At 41.0% G+C, this 26212-nt stretch overlaps 1 protein-coding gene across 10 annotated transcripts in view; it reads right to left on the bottom strand.

Annotated features, from left to right (window-relative positions):
- NEK10 (NIMA related kinase 10) overlaps positions 1-26212 on the bottom strand; it is a 311176-nt gene that overhangs the window by 262908 nt on the left and 22056 nt on the right. For 6 of the 10 annotated variants that reach the window (XM_068557350.1, XM_068557356.1, XM_068557355.1 and 3 more), the window contains 2 exons: positions 19819-19946; positions 17217-17315 (listed from right to left, as the gene is read on the bottom strand). The exons of 2 other annotated variants lie outside the window; for them this stretch is intronic. In XM_068557350.1, the coding sequence (XP_068413451.1) occupies positions 17217-17315; positions 19819-19946 (227 nt within the window). Of the gene's footprint in view, positions 1-17216; positions 17316-19818; positions 19947-25893; positions 25965-26212 lie in introns of those variants that run through there. 2 more of the 10 variants (XM_068557351.1, XM_068557354.1) reach the window with 2 other exon arrangements.

The following is a 26212-nucleotide window of genomic DNA, read 5'->3' as shown; positions in this document are numbered from 1 at the left end:
GACTCTTCCACAATCCTGAGAAATTCAACTCTGTCCCAAACCTGCCCATCTCAGACCTGAGTACACGAGACACACCCTCCTAGGAGGCAAGCCAAACATCTGTAGTTCCTGCCACTGGAGGTGTCACCCCCAGCCCAGCCCCCTTACACTCCGCCCCAAGCCACTCACTGTTCCTTCCATCTACTAACTTAGCTCATGGGAAGGAAGTTGGAAATATGCTTTTCCCGTAGCCTTATATTCCCAAGGATGTTTGACTGCTTCTTATAAATTAGAGCCCCCAGCAGAGGCCTGGCTCTGCAAATAGAGGTTGAGCAAGATGTCCCAAGAACATCACTGGCTGGGAGTCACTCCTCCTGCCATCACCAAGGCTCCTGGCAAGAGCTGCCTGCCACAGCCACCAGCAACATCACAACCCTCCTATAGCCAGGGCACCACGACAGTGACACCTCTGCTATGGAGGCAAAGCTCAGTTTCTTCTGAAAATAAAGGCAGGACTCAACCCATCTGAGGCCTGCAGCCAGGCAGAATTATCCAAGGCCACAGTGGGAAGCTGCACTATATTTCATCCTAAGTTCCTTGTACTGGGAAAAATAATGCAAATTTGAAGTACATTTTGAATTTAAAACAATCACCTCTGGGAACACTTGTAAGGATGTGGTTATTCTGAGGCTCCTATTAGAGAGAGAATACCTTTAATCTCATAAGTAGCGGGATGGCGCATGACTAGTCTCCCTTCCAGGTGCTCGGGTCAGCTAAAGATAGCGTGTAGCCTGCAGTGCAGTGCAGACAGTACATCCCAAAGATCTAACAGGAATAATGATCCAGTTGCAACAGCTGCTGGTAACCTCCCGAGGTTTAATGCTGGCTGCTCTTCATTATTTAAGAGGAGAAGCCATGGGACATATTGAAAGATGACTCACACTACAAATATGTGTGTACTTGAAATTTTTCCTGTTAAGAATATACAATCTTCATGAGGAAAGTCCATGGCCTTTCTAATGTTTTTTCACATTAAATATGAAAAGGTTTTTTTGTTCTGTTTCTTCTCACCTCTAAAAGAAAAAAAGAAAAGAAAAAGAATTCCGGAACGGTTTTTGTTTTGTTTTTACCATAAAAGGAGTGTAAACAAATGAAGAGTTCCAGAAAAGTCTCAAAGTTCTGTTCCAAGCAAATGGCATTTTTTTGCTCTACAATTTAGGAACTGTGGCCCAAAGCTATTAATATTTCTATGTGATTGTGGCCTGTTGTAAATGTAAATAGAATTCCTGGTGTCTGGGTCCTGCAGGGCCTCCCCTCTGAGCGCTGACCTCTGAGGAGCAGTTGTTCCCTCCATGGCTTCCAGCCCTCAACCTCCCCCCTCACCCAAGGACCTGGCTTACTGGCTGGAGCTCTGCTGTTCATGGGGAATGGCATGTTCTGTAAGGTGATATAGAGCTCTGTTTGTCAAGAGTCGGGGGACTAGGAAACACACTGAGTCTAGTGTAAGCAGAGGATTACAGAGAATAATAATGACAGACTCTAAAGATGGCTGCCTTTATTTGACTGAGGAGGAGCCAGGTGACGGATCCAAGAGCGCGCATAGGTAGCAGAGCTGGGCCCTGACTCCCAGGCCAGGGCTCCCGCATCCCCCACCTCCACCCGGCACAGAAAGGGGCTCTTAGATACGTCTACTGCGGGGGCAGGCATGATCTGCACAGTGGTGAGGGGTCTCCTGAGGTGGCTCTGAAAACCTTGTCTGTCGGCAAAGACAGTGTTTCCCTGGAGGCTGTGTTCCAATAGAGCAGCTGCACAGCAGCAGATTCATGACCAGGCAAATATTTATCCCCTCTTGTGACTGAACTTTTGCCACTGCTTTCACAGGACTATTACCACATGGCAGTATGACCAGGCCCCACGGCCTTTGTCCACGACCACCTGCCACATCGCTTTAGGCATCAGATGCCATTTTCTGCTATCAGTATAAAAAAAGAGAAGGAAAAATGGTACTACCAGAGACATAGCATTTGAAAAGAGAAAGGGTAGTTGGGGTTTCACCTTCCCATGCAGTCAAAGAAACCAGTATGTGATGTGAGAGTCACAAAGCTGCAGTACTGAGCACTGAGAGTCACACGGTCTGGGTTTAACTCCATCCAGGGGCTGAGGCAAATGCCAGAGGTCACAACCTCAGCTGGCTCTCACCCAGAAAAAGCAGCGTCTTCAGAGGAGGTGTTATTTAGATTGCCCTTTTCATTAATGCACAAAACAACCACCACCAAAAAACTACCACGTTCCACTAAAAATTTAAAAGTGGAGAAATTCAAACCTGTTTCAGTATAAATATTACCTCAAATTCATACGACGGAGCCCTATTTTTTTGGATAGTTGTAAAAGCAAAATTCACATCAAAATAGACATGTAAAACTTAAAAGGAATAAGAAAACGTGAAGAAATGAATTATAAATGAGTATTCAAGGAATCTTTACTGACTTGTTCCACTATTCTTAATGGGTAGTGTCATCAATTAAACCTGGCCCAGAAGAGACACCGAGTCAGAGGTCCATCCAATTCGTCATGTTGGTCCCAAAAGTCAGACAGATATTGAGTAGAAAGGACTGTTCTAGCTGTTTCTTCTCCATGGCTGGTGAAAGTTTCAGAGATTGAATGCTTTCAGATATTTGCTGATCACCTACTGGGAGCAAGGCACTGTTAAACGCCCAGGACTACAGCCTGGACAAAACCATGCCCTTGTGTTCACAGAGGTTACCATTTAGAGAAAGAAGACCAATAACACACACAAACAAACAAAACTGCACATCAGGTGGTGACCAGAGAAAAACAACCCTAAAGTTAAGGGTTTAGGGAGTCCTGAGAATGCTATTTAAGGAGAGTCAGAGAAGGGTTTTCTGATACGGTTAGCATCTGAGTGAACTGAGGAGTGAGTCAAGGTCAGAACAGCGAAAGAGTTAAGTATCTAGTTCCTGAGCAGGAGTGCACTGGTTGGCGCAAGGAAGCCCTTGGGGGCTGGAACAAACTGAGCAAAGACAGCGTAATAGGAGCTGAAGTTACAGAGGTGGTAGGAGCCAGTTCTGTAGGTCTTTTGTAGAATAGGAATAGGGATTTTGGACTTTTTATTCTGGAAAGTCACGGGAAGGCTTTAAGCAGAGGACTGACATTATGGGACAGAAATTCTGAAAAGACCATTTTGGATGTGCTGTTAGGAACACCATACCATAGGGAGTCAAGGGTCAAAGCCAGGAGCCCAGTTAGCCCACTGCAATGGTCCAAGCAAGAGACAGTGGCAGCTAGGACTAGGTTAATAGCTGGGAAAGACTAAAGTTGAGAGGAAGGCAAGTTGAGTAAGAGAAATCAAAAGTCCCATTTTAGGCATGTTAGCTTTGAGATGCCCAAAGAAGTCCACCAATCAATATGTGAAAGAAAAGACTAATTTATAGCAGGAGAGTGCTGTACTTTAGTTTCTCAAAGCAAAGCTGATAGAGGAGTTCAGGAACGGGTGGACTTTCATAAGTGGGGGTTTTTGGGGACTGATTGATTTTAGCCATGGAAAGGGGGTTCCTGGAATGTGTTCCAGCTTACTCCCTGGCTCTCCGAAGCTCATGTACTGATGGGAAGTTGTCACTTACTGATTTGGTCAGGTTTAAAACAGGTTCTGGTGCTTATGTGTGGCCAAAGAACAAGCAGTCCTTTCCTGGGAAGGTGGGAACATTTTAATTTCATGCCTGTTAGACATCCAAGTGAATGAGTTTCACAAGAAGCAGTAGTAAATAGTAGAAAAGAGAGAACATAATTACTCAAGTGACGCTCTTCTGTGGGGCAAACCTGAAAACCAATTTTAAACATATTGGGTTGGCCAAAAGGTTTGTTCAGTTTTTTCCGTAAGATGGCTCTAGTAGCACTTAGTTGTCTTTAACTTCATTCGAAACAATTTTGTTAGATTGTATGTGACAGCTGTCATATCAGCATGCATTTAAAAAAAGACATCAAAATTGGCGAATTTTTGTGTAGCGATTTTAATATTGAAGATGGAAGAAAAAAAGGAACATTTTCGGCATATTATGCTTTATTATTTCAAGAAAGGTAAAAACACAACTGAAACGCAAAAGAAGATTTGTGCAGTGTATGCAGAAGGTGCTGTGACTGATCGGACGTGTCAAAAGTGGTTTGCAAAGTTTTGTGCTGGCGATTTCTCGTTGGACGATGCTCCACAGCTGAGTAGACCAGTTGAAGTTGATAGCAATCAAATCGAGACATTAACTGAGAACAATCAACATTTTACCACATGGGAGATACTCAAAATATCCAAATTAAGCGTTGAAAATCATTTGCACCAGCTTGGTTATGTTCATCACTTTGATGTTTGGGTTCCCCATAAGTTAAGCGAAAAAAACCTTCTTGACTGTATTTCCACATGCGATTCCCTACTTAGAAGTAATGAAAACATTCCGTTTTTAAAACAAATTGTGACGGGTGATGAAAAGTGGATACTGTACAATAATGTGGAATGGAAGAGATCATAGGGCAAGCAAAATGAACCACCACCAACCACACCAAAGGCTGGTCTTCATCCAAAGAAGGTGATATTGTGTGTATGGTGGGATTGGAAGGGAGTCCTCTATTATGAGCTCCTTCCGGAAAACCAAACAATTAATTCCAACAAGTACTGCTCCCAATTAGGCCAACTGAAAGCAGCACTCAATGAAAAGCATCCAGAATTAGTCAACAGAAAATGCACAATCTTCCATCAGGATAACGCAAGGCCACATGTTTCTTTGATGACCTGGCAAAAACTGTTACAGCTTGGCTGGGAAGTTCTGATTCAACCGCTGTATTCAAAGGACATTGCACCTTCAGATTTCCATTTATTTCAGTCTTTACAAAATTCTGTTAATGGAAAAAATTTTCAATTCCCTGGAAGACTGTAAAAGGTACTTGGAACAGTTCTTTGTTCAAAAAGATAAAAAGTTTTGGGAAGCTGGAATTATGAAGTTGGCTGAAAACTGGCAGAAGGTAGTGGAACAAAAGGGTGAATACATTGTTCAATAAAGTTCTTGGTGAAAATGAAAAATGTGTCTTTTATTTTTTCTTAAAAACCAAAGGCACTTTTTGGCAAACCCAATACTTTGGCTAATAAAGAACCAGGGAATCAGCAAGGCGGAGGAGAACACAGTACCAGTCAAGGTTGTACCTCAGCCCCTCAGCTACTGGATCTCTCAAAAGAGGTGGAATGGATTTTGTCTTCAGGGTCCATTCCAGCTCTAATCGGATGACACTTTTGTGTGTGCGTATATACATATAGTGTGCGTGTATACACAATTTAAGTTTGGGATAAACTCTAAATAACATTTTAGGAGAAATTAACATGTAAGAGCTAGATATTTCCTCCAAGTTAGGAATCAGCTTGAGGCCTACAAGCTTATTTTCTTCCTTTCTACATTTAACGTTGTGAAACTTAGAACAAAAGGGAGACAAGGCTTCCCTGGTGGCGCAGTGGTTGAGAATCTGCCTGCCAATGCAGGGGACATGGGTTCAAGCCCTGGTTTGGGAAGATCCCACATGCCGCGGAGCAACTAGGCCCGTGAGCCACAATTACTGAGCCTGCGCGTCTGGAGCCTGTGCTCCGCAACAAGAGAGGCCGCGATAGTGAGAGGCCCGCGCACCGCGATGAAGAGTGGCCCCCGCTTGCCGCAACTGGAGAAAGCCCTCGCACAGAAACGAAGACCCAACACAGCAATCAATCAATCAATCAATCAATCAATCAATAAAATTATAAAAAAAAAAAAAGGGAGACAAAAAGACAAGATTCTAAAGGATTCTACTCTGCATAAAAGCACACACAGTTGAGGAGATTTGTTCAAGATGGCAGAGTAAAAGGACCTGTGCTAACTCCCTCTTGCAAGAGCACCAGCATCACAAGTAACTGCTGAACAATCATCAACAGTAAGACACTGGAACTCACCAAAAAAGATACACCACATCCAAAGACAAAGGAGAAGCCTCAGTGAGGTGGTAGGAGGGACACAATCACAATAAAATCATATCCCATAACCACTGGGTGGGTGACTCACAAACTGGAGAACAATTATACCACAGGAGCCTACCCAGTGGAGTGACGGTTCTGAGCTCCACGTCAGGCTTCCCAACCTCGGGGTCCGGAAACGGGAGGAGGAATTCCCAGAGAATCAGACTTTGAAGGCTGGCCAGATTTGATTGCAGGACTTCGAAAGGATTGGGGGAAACAGAAATTCCACTCTTGGAGGGCACACATAAAGTAGTGTGCACATCAGGACCCAGGGGGAAGAAGGAGTGACCCCATAGGAGACAGAACCAGACCTACCTGCTAGTGTTGGAAGGTCTCCTGAAGAGGTGGGGGGTGGCTGTGCCTCAACGTGGGGACAAGGACACTGGCAGCAGAAGTTCTGGGAAGTACTCCTTGGCATGAGCCCTCCCAGAGTCCACCATTAGTCCCACCAAAGACACTGTAGCCTCCAGTGATGGGTTGCCTCAGGCCAAACACCAACAGGGAGGGAACTCAGCCCCACACATCAGCAGACAAGTGGATTAAAGTTTTACTGAGCTCTGCCCACCAGAGCAACACCCAGCTGTACCCACCACCAGTCCCTCCCATCAGGAAGCTTGCACAAGCCTCTTAGATAGCCTCATCCACCAGAGGGCAGAGAGCAGAAGCAAGGAGAACTACAATCCTGCAGCCTGTGGAATGAAAACCACATTCACAGAAAGACAGACAAAATGAAAAGGCAGAGGACTATGTACCAGGTAAAGGAACAAGATAAAACCCCAGAAAAACAACTAAATGAAGTGGAGATAGACAACCTTCCAGAAAAAGAATTCAGAATAATGATACTGAAGATGATCCAGGACCTCGGAAAAAGAATGGAGGCAAAGATCAAGAAGATGAAAGAAATGTTTAACAAAGACCTAGAAGAATTAAAGAACAAACACCTAGAAGAATTAAAGAACAAACAAACAGAGATGAACAATACAATAACTGAAATGAAAAATACAGTAGAAGGAATCAATAGCAGAATAACTGAGGCAGAAGAACGGATAAGTGACCTGGAAGACAGAATGGTGGAATTCACTGCTGTGGAACAGAATAAAGAAAAAAAGAATGACAAGAAATGAAGACAGCCTAAGAGTCCTCTGGGACAACATTAAATGCAACAACATTTGCATTATAGGGGTCCCAGAAGGAGAAGAGAGAGAGGAAGGACCAGAGAAAATATTTGAAGAGATTATAGTTGAAAACTTCCCTAACATGGGAAATAGCCACCCAGGTCCAGGAAGCGCAGAGAGTCCCAGGCAGCATAAACCCAAGGAGAATCATGCCGAGACACAGGCACAGAGTAATCAAATGACAAAAATTAAAGACAAAGAAAAATGATTAAAAGCAATAAGGGAAAAACTACAAACAACATACAAGGGAACTCCCATAAGCTTAACAGCTGATTTCTCAGCGGAAACTCTACAAGCCAGAAGGGAGTGTCAAGATATATTACAATGATGAAAGGAAAGAACCTACAACCAAGATTACCCTATCCAGCAAGGATCTCATTCAGATTCAATGGAGAAATCAAAAGCTTTACAGACAAGCAAAAGCTAAGAGAATTGAGCACCACCAAACCAGCTCTACAACAAATGCTAAAGGAACTTCTTTAAGTGGGAAACACAAGAGAAAAAAAGGACCTACAAAAACAAACCCAAGGGACTTCCCTGGTGGTGCAGTGTTTAAGAATCTGCCTGCCAACACAGGGGACACAGGTTTGAGCCCTGGTCCGGGAAGATCACACATGCTGTGGAGCAACTAAGCCCTTGCACCACAACTACTGAGCCTGCACTCCAGAGCCCACAAGCCACAAATACTAAAGCCCATGCACCTAGAGCCTGTGCTCCACAACAAGAGAAACCACCGCAATGAGAAGCCCACACACCGCAATGAAGAGTACCCCTGCTCACTGCAACTAGAGAAAGCCTGTGCATAGCAGGGAAGACCCAATGCAACCAAAAATAAATAAATAAATGAATAAACCCAAAACAATTAAGAAAATGGTAATAGGAACATACATATTGATAATTACCTTAAATGTGAATGGATTAAATGCTCCAACCAAAAGACACAGGCTCCCTGAATGGATACAAAAGCAAGACCCATATATATGTGTCTACAAGAAAACCACTTCAGACCTAGGGATGCATACAGACTGAAAGTGAGGGGATGGAAAAAGGTATTCCATGCAAATGGAAATCAAAAGAAAGCTGGAGTAGCTATACTCATATCAGATAAAATAGACTTTAAAATAAAGAATGTTACAAGAGACAAGGAAGGACACTACAAATGATCAAGGGATCAATCCAAGAAGAAGATATAACAATTACAAATATATACGCACCCAACATAGGAGCACCTCGATATATAAGGCAAATGCTAACAGCTATAAAAGAGGAAATCGACAGTAACACAATAATAGTGGGGGACTTTAACACCTCACTTACACCAATGGACAGATCATCCAGACAGAAAATTAATAAGGAAACTCAAGCTTTAAATGACACAATAGACCAGATAGATTTAAATGATATTCATAGGACATTCCATCCAAAAACAGCAGATTACACTTTCTTCTCAAGTGCGCACGGAACATTCTCCACGATAGATCACATCTTGGGTCACAAATCAAGCCTCAGTAAATTTAAGAAAATTGAAATCATATCAAGCACCTTTGCCGACTACAATACTATGAGATTAGAAATAAATTACAGGGAAAAAAACAGAAAAAACACAAACACATGGAGGTTAAACAATACGTTACTAAATAACCAAGAGATCACTGAAGAAATCAGAGGAAATCAAAAAATACCTAGAGAGAAACTACAACGAAAACACGATGATCCAAAACCTATGGGATGCAGCAAAAGCAGTTCTAAGAGAGAAGTTTACAGCAATACAATCCTACCTCAAGAAACAAGAAAAATCTCAAATAAACAATCTAACTTTACACCTAAAGGAATTAGAGAAAAAAGAACAAACAAAACTCAAGGTTAGTAGAAGGAAAGAAATCATAAAGATCAGAGCAGAAATAAATGACATAGAAACAAAGAAAACAATAGCAAAGATCAATAAAACTAAAGGCTGGTTCTTTGAGAAGATAAACAAAATTGATAAACCTTTAGCCAGACTCAACAAGAAAAAGAGGGAGAGGACTCAAGTCAATAAAATTAGAAATGAAAAAGAAGTTACAACAGATACCACAGAAATACAAATCATCATAAGAGAGTACTACAAGCAACTCTATGCATATAAAATGGACAACCTGGAAGAAATGGACGAATTCTTAGAAAGGTATAAGCTTCCAAGACTGAACCACGAGGAAATAGAAAATATGAACAGACCAATCACAGGTAATGAAATTGAAACTGTGATTAAAAATCTTCCAACAAATAAAAGTCCTGGACCAGACGGCTTCACAGGTGAATTCTATCAAACATTTAGAGAAGAGTTAACACCCATCCTTCTCAAACTCTTCCAAAAAACTGCAGAGGAAGGAATACTCCCGAACTCATTCTACAAGGCCACCATCACCCTGATACCAAAACCAGACAAAGATACTACAAAAAAAGAAAATTACAGACCATATCACTGATGAATATAGATGCAAAAATCCTCAACAAAATACTAGCAAACAGAATCCAACAACACATTAAAATGATCATATACTTTTATCATGTGAGGTTTATCCCAGGGATGCAAGGATTCTTCAATATATGCAAATCAATCAATATGATACACCATATTAACAAATTGAAGAAGAAAAACCATATGATCATCTCAATAGATGCAGAAAAAGCTTTTGACAAAATTCAACACCCATTTATGATAAAAACTCTCTAGAAATTGGGCATAGAGGGAACCTACCTCAACATAATAAAGGCCATATACGACAACCCACAGCAAACATCATTCTCAATTGTGAAAAACTGAAAGCATTTCCTCGAAGATCAGGAACAAGACAAGAATGTCCACTCTCGCCACTATTATTCAACATAGTTTTGGAAGTCCTAGCCACAGCAATCAGAAGAGAAAGAAATAAAGGGAATCCAAATTGGAAAAGAAGAAGTAAAACTGTCACTGTTTGCAGATGACATGATGCTATAAACATACAATCCTAAAGATGCCACCAGAAAACTCCTAGAGCTAATCAATGAATTTGGTAAAGTGGCAGGATACAAAATTAATGCACAGAAATCTCTTGCATTCCTATACACTAACAACGAAAGATCAGAAAGAGACATTAAGGAAACCATCCCATTCACCACTGCAACAAAAAGAATAAAATACCTAGGAATAAACCTACGTCAGGAGGTAAAAGACCTATACTCAGAAAACTATAAGACACTGATGAAAGAAATCAAAGATGACACAAACAGATGGAGAGATATACCATGTTCTTCGATTGGAAGAATCCAATATTGTGAAAATGACTGTACTACCAAAAGCAATCCACAGATTCAATGCAATCCCTATCAAATTACCAATGGCATTTTTTACAGAACTAGAACAAAAAATTTTAAAATTTGTATGGAGACACAAAAGACCCCAAATAGCCAAAGCAATCTTGAGGGAAAAAAACGGAGCTGGAGGAATCAGACTCCCTGACTTCAGACTATACTACAAAGCTACAGTAGTCAAGACAGTATGGTACTGGCACAAAAACAGAAATATAGATCAATGGAACAGGGTAGACAGCCCAGAGATAAACCCATGCACATATGGTCACCTTATCTTTGATAAAGGAGGCAAGAGTATACAATGGAGAAAAGACAGCCTCTTCAATAAGTGGTGCTGGGAAAACTGGACAGCTACATGTAAAAGAATGAAATTAGAACACTCCCTAACACCATACACGAAAATAAACTCAAAATGGATTAAAGACCTAAATGTAAGACCAGACACTATAGAACTCTTAGAGGAAATCATAGGAAGAACACACTTTGACATAAATCACAGCAAGATCTTTTTTGACCCACCTCCTAGAGTCATGGAAATAAAAACAAAAATAAACAAATGGGACCTAATGAAACTTAAAAGCTTTTGCACAGCAAAGGAAACTATAATCAAGATGAAAAGACAACCCTCAGAATGGGAGAAAATATTTGCAAATGAATCAACAGACAAAGGATTAATCTCTAAAATATATAAACAGCTCATGCAATATTAAAAAAAAACAAACAACCCAATCAAAAAATGGGCAGAAGACCTAAAGAGACATTTCTCCAAAGAAGACATACAGATGGCCAAGAGGCACATGAAAAGCTGCTCAACATCACTAATTATTAGAGAACTGCAAATCAAAAGTACAATGAGGTATCACCTCACACCGGTTAGAATGGGCATCATCAGAAAATCTACAAACAACAAATGCTGGAGAGGGTGTGGAGAAAAGGGAACCCTCTTGCACTGTTGGTGGGAATATAAAGTGATACAGCCACTGTGGAGAATAGTATGGAGGTTCCTTAAAAAACTAAAAATAGAACTACCATATGACCCAGCAATCCCACTACTGGGCATATACCCAGAGAAAACCATAATTCAAAACGACACATGCACCCCAATGTTCATTGCAGCACTATTTACAATAGCCAGGTCATGGAAGCAACCTAAATGCCCATTGACAGACAAATGGATAAAGAAGATGTGGTACATATATCCAATGGAATATTACTCAGCCATAAAAAGGAACGAAATTGGGTCATTTGTAGGGACGTGGATGGACCTAGAGACTGTCATACAGAGTGAAGTAAGTCAGAAAGAGAAAAACAAATATCGTGTATTAATGCATATATGTGGAATCTAGAAAAATGGTACAGATGAACCAGTTTGCAAGGCAGAAATAGAGACAACAGGTGTAGAGAACAAACGTATGGACACCAAGGGGGGAAAGCGAGGGGGGGTGCTGGTGGTGGCAGGATGAATTGGGAGATTGGGATTCACATATATATACTAATATGTATAACGTAGGTAACTAATAAGAACCTGCTGTATAAAAATAAAATAAAATTTTTAAAAAAGCACATACAGTTTTGTATGTGCATAATAATCTCTCACATATGTGAAGTAAAAAAGCATATACTTTTTTAAAATTACAAGGAAATGTAGCCAGAGTTAATGTAGCCATTTCTAAGAGTGGTATAAAGGGTAAATTTTCATTTTTTATAATTTTCTGTGTTTTTCAAACTTTTTACAGTGATAAAAAGAATTTAATGCAAAGAAATTCGACTTTATGAAGACTCTCAGCCTCCACACTCCCCAATAAAAGCAATGCCAATGGCTTGAGTTGGGGAAAAAGACCCAAGCCTTGTTCTCCAACAGCTCAGCTCAGCTCAGGGTGTGGTGGGAGGGACACGGGCCCAGGGCCACTTGAGGGGCCAGAACAGCCAGGAAGGCAAAGAGGTGGGGATGGCAGGCTTCAGGCAAGGATGAGCAGGGGCCAAGGCTCAGAGGCAAGAGAGAGAATAACTTTCCAAGAAACAACAAAGGGTGCAGTCTGACCTTGGTGAGCCCAAAGGATGCACCGGGCAGGAGGGAGAGATGAGGCCAAGAAGGAAAAAGACCTTAAGGAAAACTGTGAAGCAGTCAAGGAATTTTACCCTGACCATCAGATTTTTTAAAGTACCTAAAGACACAAACCTAAGATGTTGGGGACCTTAATGAACGTTTATCTCTATCTAATTTGTGGGGCTGAGTTGAATATCTCTCTAGGAAGTTCTGAACTATCTGACAGACTTTACCAAAGGGACCAGGCTTCTCTTTTTCTAGGCGAGGAGGAAGTCTTCAAAGGCCCCTACTGGCCTCTCTACTACCTGATGAGATAAAATCACAGAAAAAGCATCTCTCCATCAACTTTGTACAATTTTAAGAACTTAATCGAGACACTGAAGAGATTGCTGCTGTTTCTGACCTTCTTGTCCTCTCCCCTCATCCCCTGTGATGGGGTCAAGAGAGCCAAGGCTGAAGATCAGGTAAAGCTCCAAAGAAGACTCACTTGCATCATGACCTCGGTCCTCGTGTGGACACAGACAACCACGGTATGACTAGCAAACAAATAACTATGTAGGCCTTCTTGGTTAGAGGTTTCTGTGACATTCCCAGAACACTTAATGGCATTTTTTAACAGGATTGTGATGATTTGGACTAGATATTTTCCCCTAGCTCAAGCAGTTCTTGAGCTCCCGTAGAGAATGTAAATAGCTTCCCAATCTAGACTTCCTATAGACCCATTTCCAAAATATTTCAAATTTGCAGCAGATATTTCAGGAAATGTGATGTAAAATAATAAGGATGCCAACTTGTTCTTATCAGAAATGTGACTGCACTTTTGGACAAAAAAATGAAGTCATGCTTAATTAGACGAGGTGGTTCTCTTTTAACGGAACTTAGAGAACCTGGAAAATACCTCTACAAAAGTTACAGGTGGGAGAAGAGGAGATATCCTGGCAATTCTGGGATAATAGTACCCAAAAGAGAACCCACTTTATTTATTTATTCTTTTTTGGGGGCTGTGACATGTGGCTAACGGGATCTCAGTTCCCCAATCAGGGCTTGAACCCGGGCCATGGCAGTGAAAGCCTAAAATCCTAACCACTAGTCCACCAGGGGACTCCTGAGACCCCACTTTAAAATAACTCCAAATTTCATATTAAATAGCAGGGGACAAGATGTAATTAAAATATTATTTTAAAAAATAACTATGAAACTTAGATATATTTTATCTTACATTTAACAAAATTTAACTTATAATGCAACTCTGCCCTAATGACTAGAACAAAGCAAGAATGGGTTCTGCTGACACTTTTTGGCATATGTTTTCTGACAAAGTCATATAACATGATCCAATTTCCTCAAATTTACTTTTCACTTTTGCAGCATAAAAGAGGTTCATTTCTGCAAATATATTAGAAAGATCCATCAAGTTTTCCTAATGCCCTCTCCTATTCTTTGTTATTCAAAACATGCTTTTCTGAAGTTCCATCCTGTCACCTTCCTTGTAACTTCTACAATTGTCAAGCCGTCTGATTCTGGCAGGGCCTCATCTGTCAGATCCCACCAGTTCAGCACCATCACTTTCAGTAACTTCATGAAATTCTACATCTTTAGTCAGATTCCCTAGTTCATTTCACAAATCAGATTATGTTTTATTTGTATTATATTACAGAATCTTCACATCAGCTGGCAATCAGCAGGGAATGGACCGACAGGGGCCTTGGAGGAACAGTTACACAAAAGAGATACTGGAATAGAGGCCGATTGTATACGTAGTCAGTTAACTGGGAAATGTGTCAGCTTTGTAACAATTTTTACTTCCCTACACAACCTCATAACCCTTTGTGCTTTCCTGCACAGGCAAATGAGATGAAAAAGAGGTGGGTGTATTTTCTAATGGCAGACTCTACTGTGGACAAATGATCTTAGGGCAGAAAGAAAAGTTAGAAGATGAAAATTCATTTCCATACCCTGCCACACATCAAGATTCATTGCCATGTGTAACCCAGAGTAACCTCAGGTTCAGCGCTTGCCCTTTGAGATCTACCGTGAGATCTTGCCTTATCTGACTCTGGGTTAACAATTCTTGTCTCATTTCAGATGCTGCTTGGCAATTTTATTTCTGAGAACAAAGGCTCAATCACAGGTCAACCTTAGGGAAAAAACCCAGAAAAGGGGGTATCCAGAAGTGTGGTTTAGGGGAGACTGCAGGTGGGGAAAGTGAAATAGAAGAGGGACAACAAGAAGAATGTCAATTGGGCATAAGTAAATGAGACTAAATTCCCAATCAGCCATATTCTCAGAGTAAACTTGAACAGCATAACATCCAGAATATGCCCAACCTTATCTATAACCAGAATTGGAACAAAGACCACACCCCCACTCCCGCAATCTCATCCATCCCTTGGTTGTATTAATACAGTTTATATTTATCACATTTTCTTTGTATTGAGATGCTGGGTAACTGGCTGATCAGAGTGAGTCCCTAGGAAGAAAGGGACCACATGTCCTACTCATCTTTGTATTTTTACCCTCCTTTCCTTCTCCACCATGTGCTCCCTCTCTTCCTTGCACATAGTGATGATCAATAATTTGTTTATTGAATTGAATCCAAGCCTTCCAGGCAACATCAAATCTGATGCTCACAAAGAAAGGGGATAGGAAGCCATACCAGGAAAGGCCCTGAGATGTAATTCTTCTATTAGTCTAAAGCTAGAGGGTAAAGAAACAAAAAAAGGTAGTTCTGACCAAACAAACGAGGTTATCTGGGGTGAGAAACAATGGAAGACCTTTATACTTAATCCATCTTTTACCCAACCCTGCTTTTAGAATAGAACTGAAAAAAACAACCTCTCAGCAGTGAAAGGATGACATAAAAGGATGCTCTTGATGTTCAACATTGCTAAATTCCTTCTCCTACTATGAAAGCAAAGACATTTATAATCATCGCTTCCTGGTTTAAAGATTTCCAGGGACCGATCATGTTGCAAGCCAGTAACTCCATCCAATCTAAGATGCCACATTAATCACTAAGAATCTGAAAAGGTCCTGACAAGAGATCTCTTGACTTCAGAATTGTTAGGATCTCTTTCTACGGCTGGATGCCAACCCCTACCCAGCTGTTTTCCCTAACAATTCCTGCACCCAGTGCCTTCAGTGCAGAGACACAGTAAGGTCTCTACATCCTTAATATAGGAAATCTTCTGCCTTCACCCAAAGTACCAACCTGACAAATGGCCTACTGGACATTCCCTGAGGAGTCTATGATAGCTGTCTTCAAAACAAATTAAAGAACTTCATTTTCCAATACCATTTCAGGCATAATTACTCTGCTACTAACCATTGCTCTACTCTCGTCAAGCTCAAGAAGAAACAGTCTAGGACAACCTCAGGTCCTTTGCAATGGTCATTAATCTTTTAACAGTCTTTGAGTATATTGTCAAGAGCTGAGCTGTGACCAAATTATATAACCTTGGTAAAGATTCTAGGCTTCTTGTATCATCTGAGCAAGTCTAATAATCTTCTGCTTAAACCAAGTAAAAAGGCATGACAGATGCAGTCCCAACCTTGGATTGTTTTAAACTAAACCAATGTACTTGGCAGTCACTGTCCAGTACATAAATACGCAATACTAAATAACCCATCCAAAAGATCAAATCATTAGACCACCACTTAGACTGTATTTAGGGATGCTTTTCTACTTAGAGTCACCTACAGTACTGGACCAAGTCAGAGTTTTATTTCGGTCAGGCATTAAATTACTAAGATTTTTCCTATTTTCCAGAATAAGGGTAATTTTTCCCATCTCACTGGGACAGAATTCAGATATCTCAATCAAGTCTCAAAGTGATGGAGAAGATTCAAGGTTCTTCATGGGCTTTTCAGCCAGTGCTTGTGGGGAGAGAGTCTGGGCCTCCTGGGAAGAGTATAAGGTCATGTATGACCATGAAGGATGTTGGGAGCCTCCTTCTCCCAACAAAGTCTGCTCCCAAAGTCTGGCAGCAGCATAGCTCTCACTGCAAGCAACCCAGAACAGAGAGAAAATTCATTCCTGACTGCAATCCAGCACCAGTCAATGGCTCACTGAAAACCCCTGGAATTTTCGAGAGAGAATCTCGAGGACCTGCTAGCGAGCCCTTCTCTACAGCACCACACTGCACCTGTGTTAAGACAAAGGAGAGCAAAGGAAAGAACATTTGATCTGGTCCTGAGAAGAGATGTCGTCCCCAGGCTGTGACTGGATGTCTCACCCCCATCCTTTCCCCGAGGTCCAGGCTGAGGCGGCCCAGTTAATCAGCACTTGTTATCGACTGCAAACCTATACCATGAGGATGCTGGCCACGGTGCTACCAGATGTCTCTGCAATAAATGCCTTCTGAGAATCCAAACTCAAGACAAGGAAAACAGTGTGATTTGGGTGTTTTCTCATTTTGCCTGTCTATCATAAAATTCAGCTAAATTCAGGCCTAACCAGAGGGATTTAAATGAGGTCATCTGCAATGCCTGTTCATTCACCTCCTTCGAAATGGTCTTTGCTCTGCTTTGTCCTTTGAGCATGCTATGTTCAGTCTTGTAAACTGCTTCAAACCATATGCTAGAAATAAGATATATAAAGTATGCCATTCTTGGGTAAATGTCTTTTTCTTTCCTGGGACAATCTTACCTGCATATGAGTCTATTTTTCACCAAGGCTGTAAAAATCTCCTGAAATAGTTTATGCCGGGGATGTGTGCTGAAATTTCTCTCATTCTTGTAGTTTATACTGAGATGAAACAAAAAGAAAAGCATTTTATAGTAAAAATTATTTAGGCTGCCTCAAAATTAACAATGCAGAGAAAGATCACCTGTATGCATGAAGATATTGAAGGATTTTTGGGATTCAATGTATCACCAAAGCAAGTATCAGTTGTTAAAATAGGAAGTAGAAATTCAATTATAAAGTTAATAATAAAGATTATAGCATATATATTTCATTTTACCACATTAACTAAATTATTCCCTATAAACATTTAACAGCTAAAACTGGTGGGAGGGAAGAAAAGGGCATATGGAGAGAAAGAATGATTGGGCACATGATCTAGACAGCCATGAAACAGGTAGACAAGGATCCCTCCCTTTACTTTACTACCCACAATGGCTCGTGGCCGCTCTAGTTGTTAACATCACTGGACGCCATGCATATTTCCTCTTGGTCAACACCACTTCGACTGTGGTTGTGGATTGTGGGGGTGGGTGTGTATACAACAAAGTTGTGAGATATTCTAGCTTCAGTTTTTTCTTTCCTGATATTACAGCCATCAGAGAGGTTAAAAACATCCCAAAGCATTCCACTTTAAAACTGGGAAAGGATAAGAGGTAATGCACAAAAGGGTCATATCACTATGGAATATACAATACAATATTTTTGTGCCCATTAAAATAGACCAATTTTAAGATCTAGGAGAAATACGCTGGAATTACATGGATGCACCACCTCAGAGGCAGGTTTTGTATCCTTATTATTGCCATTTGTTCTGTTCTGCCTTCACAGTCTTTCAGGTGTCATGGGACTGACTGTGTGTCCCTAAGCTAGCCAGGGCTGTCATTTCTTAGTACATGGACATGGGCAGACTGAATATGTAACAATTTTTAAAGAATTTTGTGTTCCTCACTAAACACGTATTTTAAAAATATTAACTCATGTAACATCATGTGATGTTTGTGGACTATTAAAGTCATTGTCATAAAATAACAGGGAAACAAAACCTAGGCCAAATAAATAATCATTCTAAATATTTATATATATATATTTTTTTAATTTTTTAACATCTTTATTGGATTATAATTGCTTTACAATGGTGTGTTAGTTTCTGCTTTGTAACAAAGCGAATCAGTTATACATATACATATGTCCCCATATCTCTTCCCTCTTGCGTCTCCCTCCCTCCCACCCTCCCTATCCCACCCCTCTAGGTGGTCACAAAGCACTGAGCTGATCTCCCTGTGCTATGCGGCTGCTTCCCACTAGCTATCTATTTTACGTTTGGTAGTGTATATATGTCCATGTCACTCTCTCACTTTGTCCCAACTTACCCTTCCCCCTCCCCGTATCCTCAAGTCCATTCTCTAGTAGGTCTGCGTCTTTATTCCCATCTTGCCCCTAGGTCTCATGAACATTTTTTTTTTTTTAGATTCCATATATATGTGTTAGCATACGGTATTTGTTTTTCTCTTTCTGACTTACTTCACTCTGTATGACAGACTCTAGGTCCATCCACCTCACTACAAATAACTCAATTTCGTTTCTTTTTATGGCTGAGTAATATTCCATTGTATATATGTGCCACATCTTCTTTATCTATTCATCTGTTGATGGACACTTAGGTTGTTCCCATGTCCTGGTTATTGTCAATAGAGCTGCAATGAACATTTTGGGACACGACTCTTTTTGAATTATGGTTTTCTCAGGGTATATGCCCAGTAGTGGGATTGCTGGGTCGTATGGTAGTTCCATTTTTAGTTTTTTAAGGAACCTCCATACTGTTCTCCATAGTGGCTGTATCAATTTACATTCCCACCAACAGTGCAAGAGGGTTCCTTTTTCTCCACACCCTCTCCACCATTTATTGTTTGTAGATTTTCTGATGATGGCCATAGAATATATATATTGATATTTCATGTCATTCATTATTTACATGACACTTGGTGCCAAATGACCTTAACAAACTGTAAAATGGAGAGGACCAGCTCCTGGAAGGAGGGTGGCCCACGACAGTGTGCAGCTTCTAAGAGGTCTCCATGGCAACAGGAGAGCAAAACAGGGGCTGACACTTTCAATGTGAAAGGGGAGGGTGATGCTTCAACTGAAAGCCTCATGGCCTTGACAACCACAGCCTTCAGCCATCACATCTGCTCACAGCAGGTGCTTCTTTATGCTTCCTCACAGCTGGCAAGATATGCACAGGCCAAAAGCTAAAGACAAAGCTTGTTATCAGCCTCGCCAGGTCAACAGCCTGAGCCACTTCCTCATGGAGCAAATGTTAAATGTATGTCAAGAGGGTATCCTGAAACTCCCACGTCACTTTCACCTGCAGCCATTCAGCCTGCTATTCACACAGTACTTATGGGAACAGGTTAAGCACTAACTAAAATTATTAAACTAAGAATCCCCACGGTAAATTTTAAAATGGGTTTTAAATTTTAGCTCCTGTGACAAACTTAAATAAATCTTTGGGCTAATTAGTGGCCCAGGCTGCTGAAGGTAAGGGACATACTGGATTTCTTACCTAAAATTTTCAAGTTCAATGGCTTCTGTGGACTCGTGCCACTGACCTCGAGCTCTGTGTCCACCCTCCCTGGCAGGCTCAGATTTCGTCATGCTGCTTCTGGCACTATCGAAGTTAATGGCTGGAAGCTACAGAAATAAAGGCACAGAGGACTTGAGGATGACAATTCAGCACAGGATAAAGACAGTCACAAAAGCAGAGGGGACGGTAAAGGGAATGAGTGTTTCCCCAAGCCAACAATTAACAAGTTAGCTATGTCAAATGTAGGGGTTTTCCAAGATTTAGACATCCTTGACATAAACATTTACTCTCTCTATCTTATGCTGCTTTTTCTTCATAGCTTGTAACACCACCTGATATCTTACAGTTATTTATGTATTTTCAGTCTCCCTTGGTTATACTGTCAGCTCGACACAAGCAGGAGCTTGCCTATTGCTGTTCAATGTTGTATCCCTAGTACCTTACACAGTCCTGGGGATCCAGACCTGGGGGAGGCCTGGGCATTAGGCACTTAGGCAGCTTCTTGGGCGATTCCAACGTGCAATCAGAACAGAGAGCTGACAGATACAGCTAGAAACTCTCTGGCCTAGAGTGGAGCCCCAAACTGAGAATGAGTCATCTCCACTCATTCTTCATCTTTACCAGTCACGTACACTGCTTGCCAACTGTTAGAGTTATAAAGGTAAAGAGATTCTATCACTTCTAATCAGTCTGAATATCCTAATTCCTCAATCATGTTTATAAAAGTCATGAAAATATATTTTAGAATTAACCATAAGAAAAGGAAAAATTTACTTACATTAACTAAAACAATTTGAGTATGCCCCCATTTACAATATTAACCGGTAATTATTTATATAGTAAATTGTGATGTTATCAGTATTCAAGTAGTCTCACTTACCAACATTTACCTATAATTGGGATAACCCTGAGAATTGTTTCTTGTACCACAGTAAAGCTGAACAAAGTGCAAACAAATACCCTATTCTTTCCAAAGTACAAATGAGGAATGTTCTATAACTAGCTAAGTTGTTACAGATGAGGTACGGAAAGCATAGTATAACAAAATAAACTTTTATTTTCAGTAAAACATTCTGTCCTATATATTATAATTATCAAATAATGCTACAATACGCTGTGCTTGTTGTCCTATTTCATCAAAGCATTTGATAGAAGTCTGCATAAAGACATGGTTTCCTCATCTAAAGAGAACATGCTGGACTTCCCACAAGGCAGGCAGCTGATAGATACATTCTAATAAGGACGTTCTTTAATAGGAAGCAAACCCTTCTTCATCATATGCCACCCATAGTTGAATTCTCAAAATATTAATAATAAATCTTATATCCTGTAAAACTACATTTCTGTCTCAGTTCAGTGGGCCAATCCACAGCCACCACATGACAACAGGCCACAGGCACTTGAGGCACAATGCTCAGGGGTTAAGAGAATGAACTCTAGCCCAGATGCCCTGGGTTGAAATCTACTCTTAGACAGCTGCATGATCTTGAAAGCTACTTAATCTCTCTGTACATCAGTTTCCACATCATTACAATGAAAATCATAATAATTCTATGTAGTTCAGAGTTACTATGAAAACTAAATGACTTAGAATTTATAAAGCACTTGCTATGTGGCAGGCATAGTTCTCAGTGCTTTATACTCTTTTAATTCCCAAAATTATTCTCATTGCACAGATGAATTTGCTAAATAAATGAGATTTGACCTTCCAAATTAGATGATTAGATGTGATAACCCAAATGATGCTAGGCATGAAGTCATAGCAATGAGCAGATTGTCCTGTGTTACTCAGGATGTGGAATGATGCAGCAAACAAGAAATAGGTTTTCCAGGCCCAAGGGCTCTCAAACCCCCTTGCTGTCACCACAACTGCCAGAATAGTGACTGCCAGGTGAGCAGCCCCTTACAGACTTCTGTCATGTTAAGCCAATAGTTCTGTTAAGATACACTACATCCGATGGGTTATTTTGGGCAACTCAAAATCTGAATTTCAGCATCATAAATGTAGCATAACACAAATTCATATGTATAATTTAAGTGTGTCCCTTCCTACAAGTGACAGACTTATAGACCCTCAGATTTTAAAACTTCCTCGAAAGGCATAGGATTCCGCCACGAATCATCATCACCATCATCACCATCATAATCATCATAAAGATCATCATCATCATCATCATCATCATGATCACCATCATGATCATCATCATCACCATCAACACAGATAACACTTGTGTGGTAGTTACCACATGCCAGGCACTGCTCTAAGTGTTTTGCAGGTTTAAATCTATTTAATCCTCATAACGAACGTATGAGGTAAATACCATTTTATGATGAGAGGACTAAGGCACAGAGGGCTAAGTGACTTAGGGCCCATAGTTCACAAGGGGCACAGCTGGGATTCAAATCCAGGCAATCGCCCTTCCTCTCCAACACTCTCAATCCTCCAACATCTCTGGTGTATCGCCAATGATGAGAAACACTATCTTGAGTCAGCCCATTTGCTTTTCAGAGTCCTACTCTTGCCCAAGGTTTCCTTCAGGCTGAGATGAAAATCTGTCCCCCTGTGTTCTTTCCCTGTCTTTCAGCCCAGCGTCATCTCCTTTTACAACGTTAGATTTGACTATAAGTCCACATAAAATAAAAAAACAAAAAATTGGCGTGAATAAAAACAACTCCCTAAGTTGTAGGTGCATTAAACTGGTCACCCATCCCAGAAAGCATGCAGTGTAAGCATGCATCCACTCCTGCCCAGGAGCATGCTGTGGCCACAGTTGCTTACCACTTTTCAGGGCTCAGCACACACAGCTCCTGGAGATCACCTGCCCCAGCCTCCCTGGTGGAGCCAGTCACTCCCTACCCAGTGGCATTACTGTGCCAATCTCTCTTACAGCACTTATCACAATCTCATACTACGTCTGCACGACACATCAGCCTTTCCCCCTGAATTTGGCCACCCTGAGGGCAGCATCACATCTGTCTGTCTTTGTGTTCTTAGCACCTCTCACAGATCCAGTGGGAATGGGATACCTACTTTACCTACTGTGGAATGGGAAGCTCACTTCATCCCCAGTCTCTTTGCTAAACTGATTCATCTCCAGACACGTTCATTTGCTCAGCGCATGTGTTGCAGACACATCACTTGCCAGATGTGTGAGACACTGGGTATATAGTGAGCAGGATAGCCACAGCCTCTTCCTTCTCAAAAAGTTTACAGTCCAATGGGGGGGTCGGGGGTCAACTAGCACTAGAACACACAGCAAAATGAGTGAACAAGGGTTTGTTGTGGTAGAAAGTAAAAGAGAGATAGGGTGGGTCATGGACCAGGATGCCCGGAATATTCCAGAGTATTCCAGGCAGATTTTTACACAGGCTGGAAGGCAGAGAAAAACTACATGTGCTCTAGAAAGTGGCAGGTCCCTGCGCAGCTTGAGTAGCATGAGTGGAAAGGAAAGAGACTAGAGATTCAAGTGAAGGACCTTCCTAAAAATTTGATCATGTCACTTCTGCCTGGAAATTTCAACCTTCTCTGTTGCTTATGTGATAGATACAAAATTTGTAGATAGGCCTTCAGACATTGCACAGTTTCTTACATCTTTATTTATCACTACTTTCAACAGAAATGTCTAGTCACCATTTTGCTTCAGTGCGTGTTATGTTCTTTCCTTCAGATATCTGATCATTTTACTCGCTTCACCCAGACTGCCTTTCCCAGCAATTCCACCAGAGGACAGCCAGCCCATTTTCCAAGAACCATGTCCTTTCTTGTGACTTGAGCTAAAAGTGGACTCCTCATCCTCCTCAGAATCCACCCAGCCACTGCCCGTGCCTCTCCTACAGGATTCAAGTGTCCACTGGCCGTGGAAACCATAACTGCCGTTCCTAGTCCTGGTGTCTCAGAGCACAACAACAGTGCCTTAGACTTTTTCTTTCCACATCATCTATCAAGACCTCTTTTATTTCAAGGCAATTAATGGGCCTGTAATGAATTATTTTTCTATCTTTCTTTCATCTTTTTTTTCCTAATTGCAAACCAATTTCTCAGCTCCCTATGGTTTTAAATGTAGGAAAAAAATTTAATTCCAGCTCAAGGCAAATTATTTCAAGACTTGTGAAAATCTCTGGTGAAACCTCCAACCAACTTTATGATTTTACTTTGCTTCAACAACCCTGGGGCAATTCTTTTTCTTGAAGTATTTGGTTTTACTGGATTATGATTATTCTTATCCTGCTTACGATGAAGGGGCTCCTCTGCCTCAGTGTGTCTCTGTCCCCACTTCTGTGACAACAGAACTGTCCTCAGAACAGCAGTCTCTAAGGTGGTGAAGCAAGGTATGCAGAGACTCACAGAGCAAACAGGATGAGAGCGAAAGTAGAACACGGAAACAGACGCAACAATGAGGAAGGGCTTGGCTCATTAGAGATTCAGATGAAGGACATCCAGTTCTTGTAATTCTCTGCCCAAACCCACAAAGTACACTTCCCTCTGCAACTGCTTAATTGGCCATCTTGGTTCATTTGTAAGTGACAGGTCAGGTCTTGTTAGAACAGAAATTCAGGTGAGTGGGCCTTAATCCTCAGGCTTCCCTTTTCAAACTGACTGCTAAAAATCTTAGAGCCTAATGTGTGGCCAACTTGCATATTTTGATGGTCATTTGCTCTGGACTCTGAGTCTACTTTGTTCCCAAACCTTGTTTTTCTTTTATGATAATCTCAGTACTTTACATATCTTCATAAGCCACCTTACACTCTTTCTGGAGCAATCAAGATATAAACAAATTCTTGATTTATCCTCTCCAGTATCTTTCTTCTCCTATAAATGTCTCCGCATCATTTTACAGAAAGGAGAATAGGGTGTTTAGGATAACATTTATTATTTCAAAATCTCAAATGCATGAAAGTTTTATAAACAGAATTAAGAATGAATTTTGTCACCCTCAGGACATTTATATAAATGAGCAGTTATTTTCATTTTTTTCTTAGAACTATGCACTTTCTGAATAATTCAAGCATTACAAACATGCATTTTTAAATGTGTGAAATATTTTACAAAAAGATATGCCATGTGAACTTGTCAGACAACAGATTGCAAATTCTAAAATTGGTTAAAGGGGGGAAAACTCTTAAATTTACTTTAAGCCTGCCAGGTGTTAGCAAGGGAGTGGTGTTGAGAGAAGGCACAACAGATCCAGCGAGCGTGGACTTCAAAGCTGGACAAGCAGAGCCCAAACCCACCACTGGTGTCTCTTTTACACTAGCCAGGTGGTTATACGTACCCATGAGGTCATCTAATTTTTAAGTTACAATTCAATTTGGTGAAAACTGACCAAGAGCTCACCGAATAGAGGATACAGTGAACCGGAACCAAAAGTCAAAGTTGGAAACGTATAATCTCTCAGGAAATTAGAAATGTAGACAAGTCTTTCCAAAGCACAGAAAAAAATAATGCTACAATGTTGAAAGAAGGTACTTTGGGAAGAAAGGGATCACTTCTGGAATGGAAGATAAAGGAAAGCTTTTTTATGGAGGTGCTATCATTAGATCTTGGTCCTGGAAATAGGTAAGGTTTTATAGAAAAGAAACTTGGGAGAAGGACAAATTTGAGAAAAAGCAAAAAGTAGAAATATTTGACATTCTGGTTACATCTTAGGATGTACAGTGAGAAAGAATGGAAACTATTGATACAACCAAATCTGAATGCTGAGTCACTGTGCTTCCTTTACTAAGAAAGAGTGAACTTGATGTGTGGCACCCACTCATGACTATCAGTGAGCAGTGGGCCAGGAAGACTGTTTTAGCAGTGTGGAGACGGACAAAGAGTAAGTGATGCTGAAATAGACAGGTGAGAAGAAAAGAGTTCCTGGGGCGAGGGTGGGGTTATAGGCTTAAAAACAGAGAAGAAGGAAGAGGAGAAAAATATTTTAAGGCCATGTTTTCTTCAAATCAATGCTTATCCAGCTATTTTTTGAATTTAACTTCCCAAATCATTTAAAAGATATCTCAGTGGTTAGAGGCACACATTGCAAAGATGGAGTATTTGGTTAGATCTGTACCTACCATTAGTTGGCTGTATGATCTCGAGAAAGCCATTAACTTCTCTGTGCCTCAACTGGAGGAGAAGTGATGGGGTCAACCTGTGCCCCTGGGAGGAGACACAGAAGAGGAGGATAATATCACGGGTTCAGAGATCCTCCCTGGGGAGTGAGGGGTTCGAACCACATACTGGGAACCCCAGACCTGGGGGCCGACACTGGAAAGATGAGTCCTCTTAGCTGATTTGAAAACCAGTGGGACCTACAGGAGGGCTGTAAGAAACCAAGACTCTGCCCATGAAGAACATTCACATGCTTGCTTACTCATGGGAACAAGGCAGAGG

This window comes from Eschrichtius robustus, chromosome 12 (genome assembly GCF_028021215.1).
Source record: "Eschrichtius robustus isolate mEscRob2 chromosome 12, mEscRob2.pri, whole genome shotgun sequence".
Lineage (NCBI taxonomy): Eukaryota > Metazoa > Chordata > Mammalia > Artiodactyla > Eschrichtiidae > Eschrichtius > Eschrichtius robustus.
This window is presented reverse-complemented; position numbering and strand designations above follow the sequence as displayed.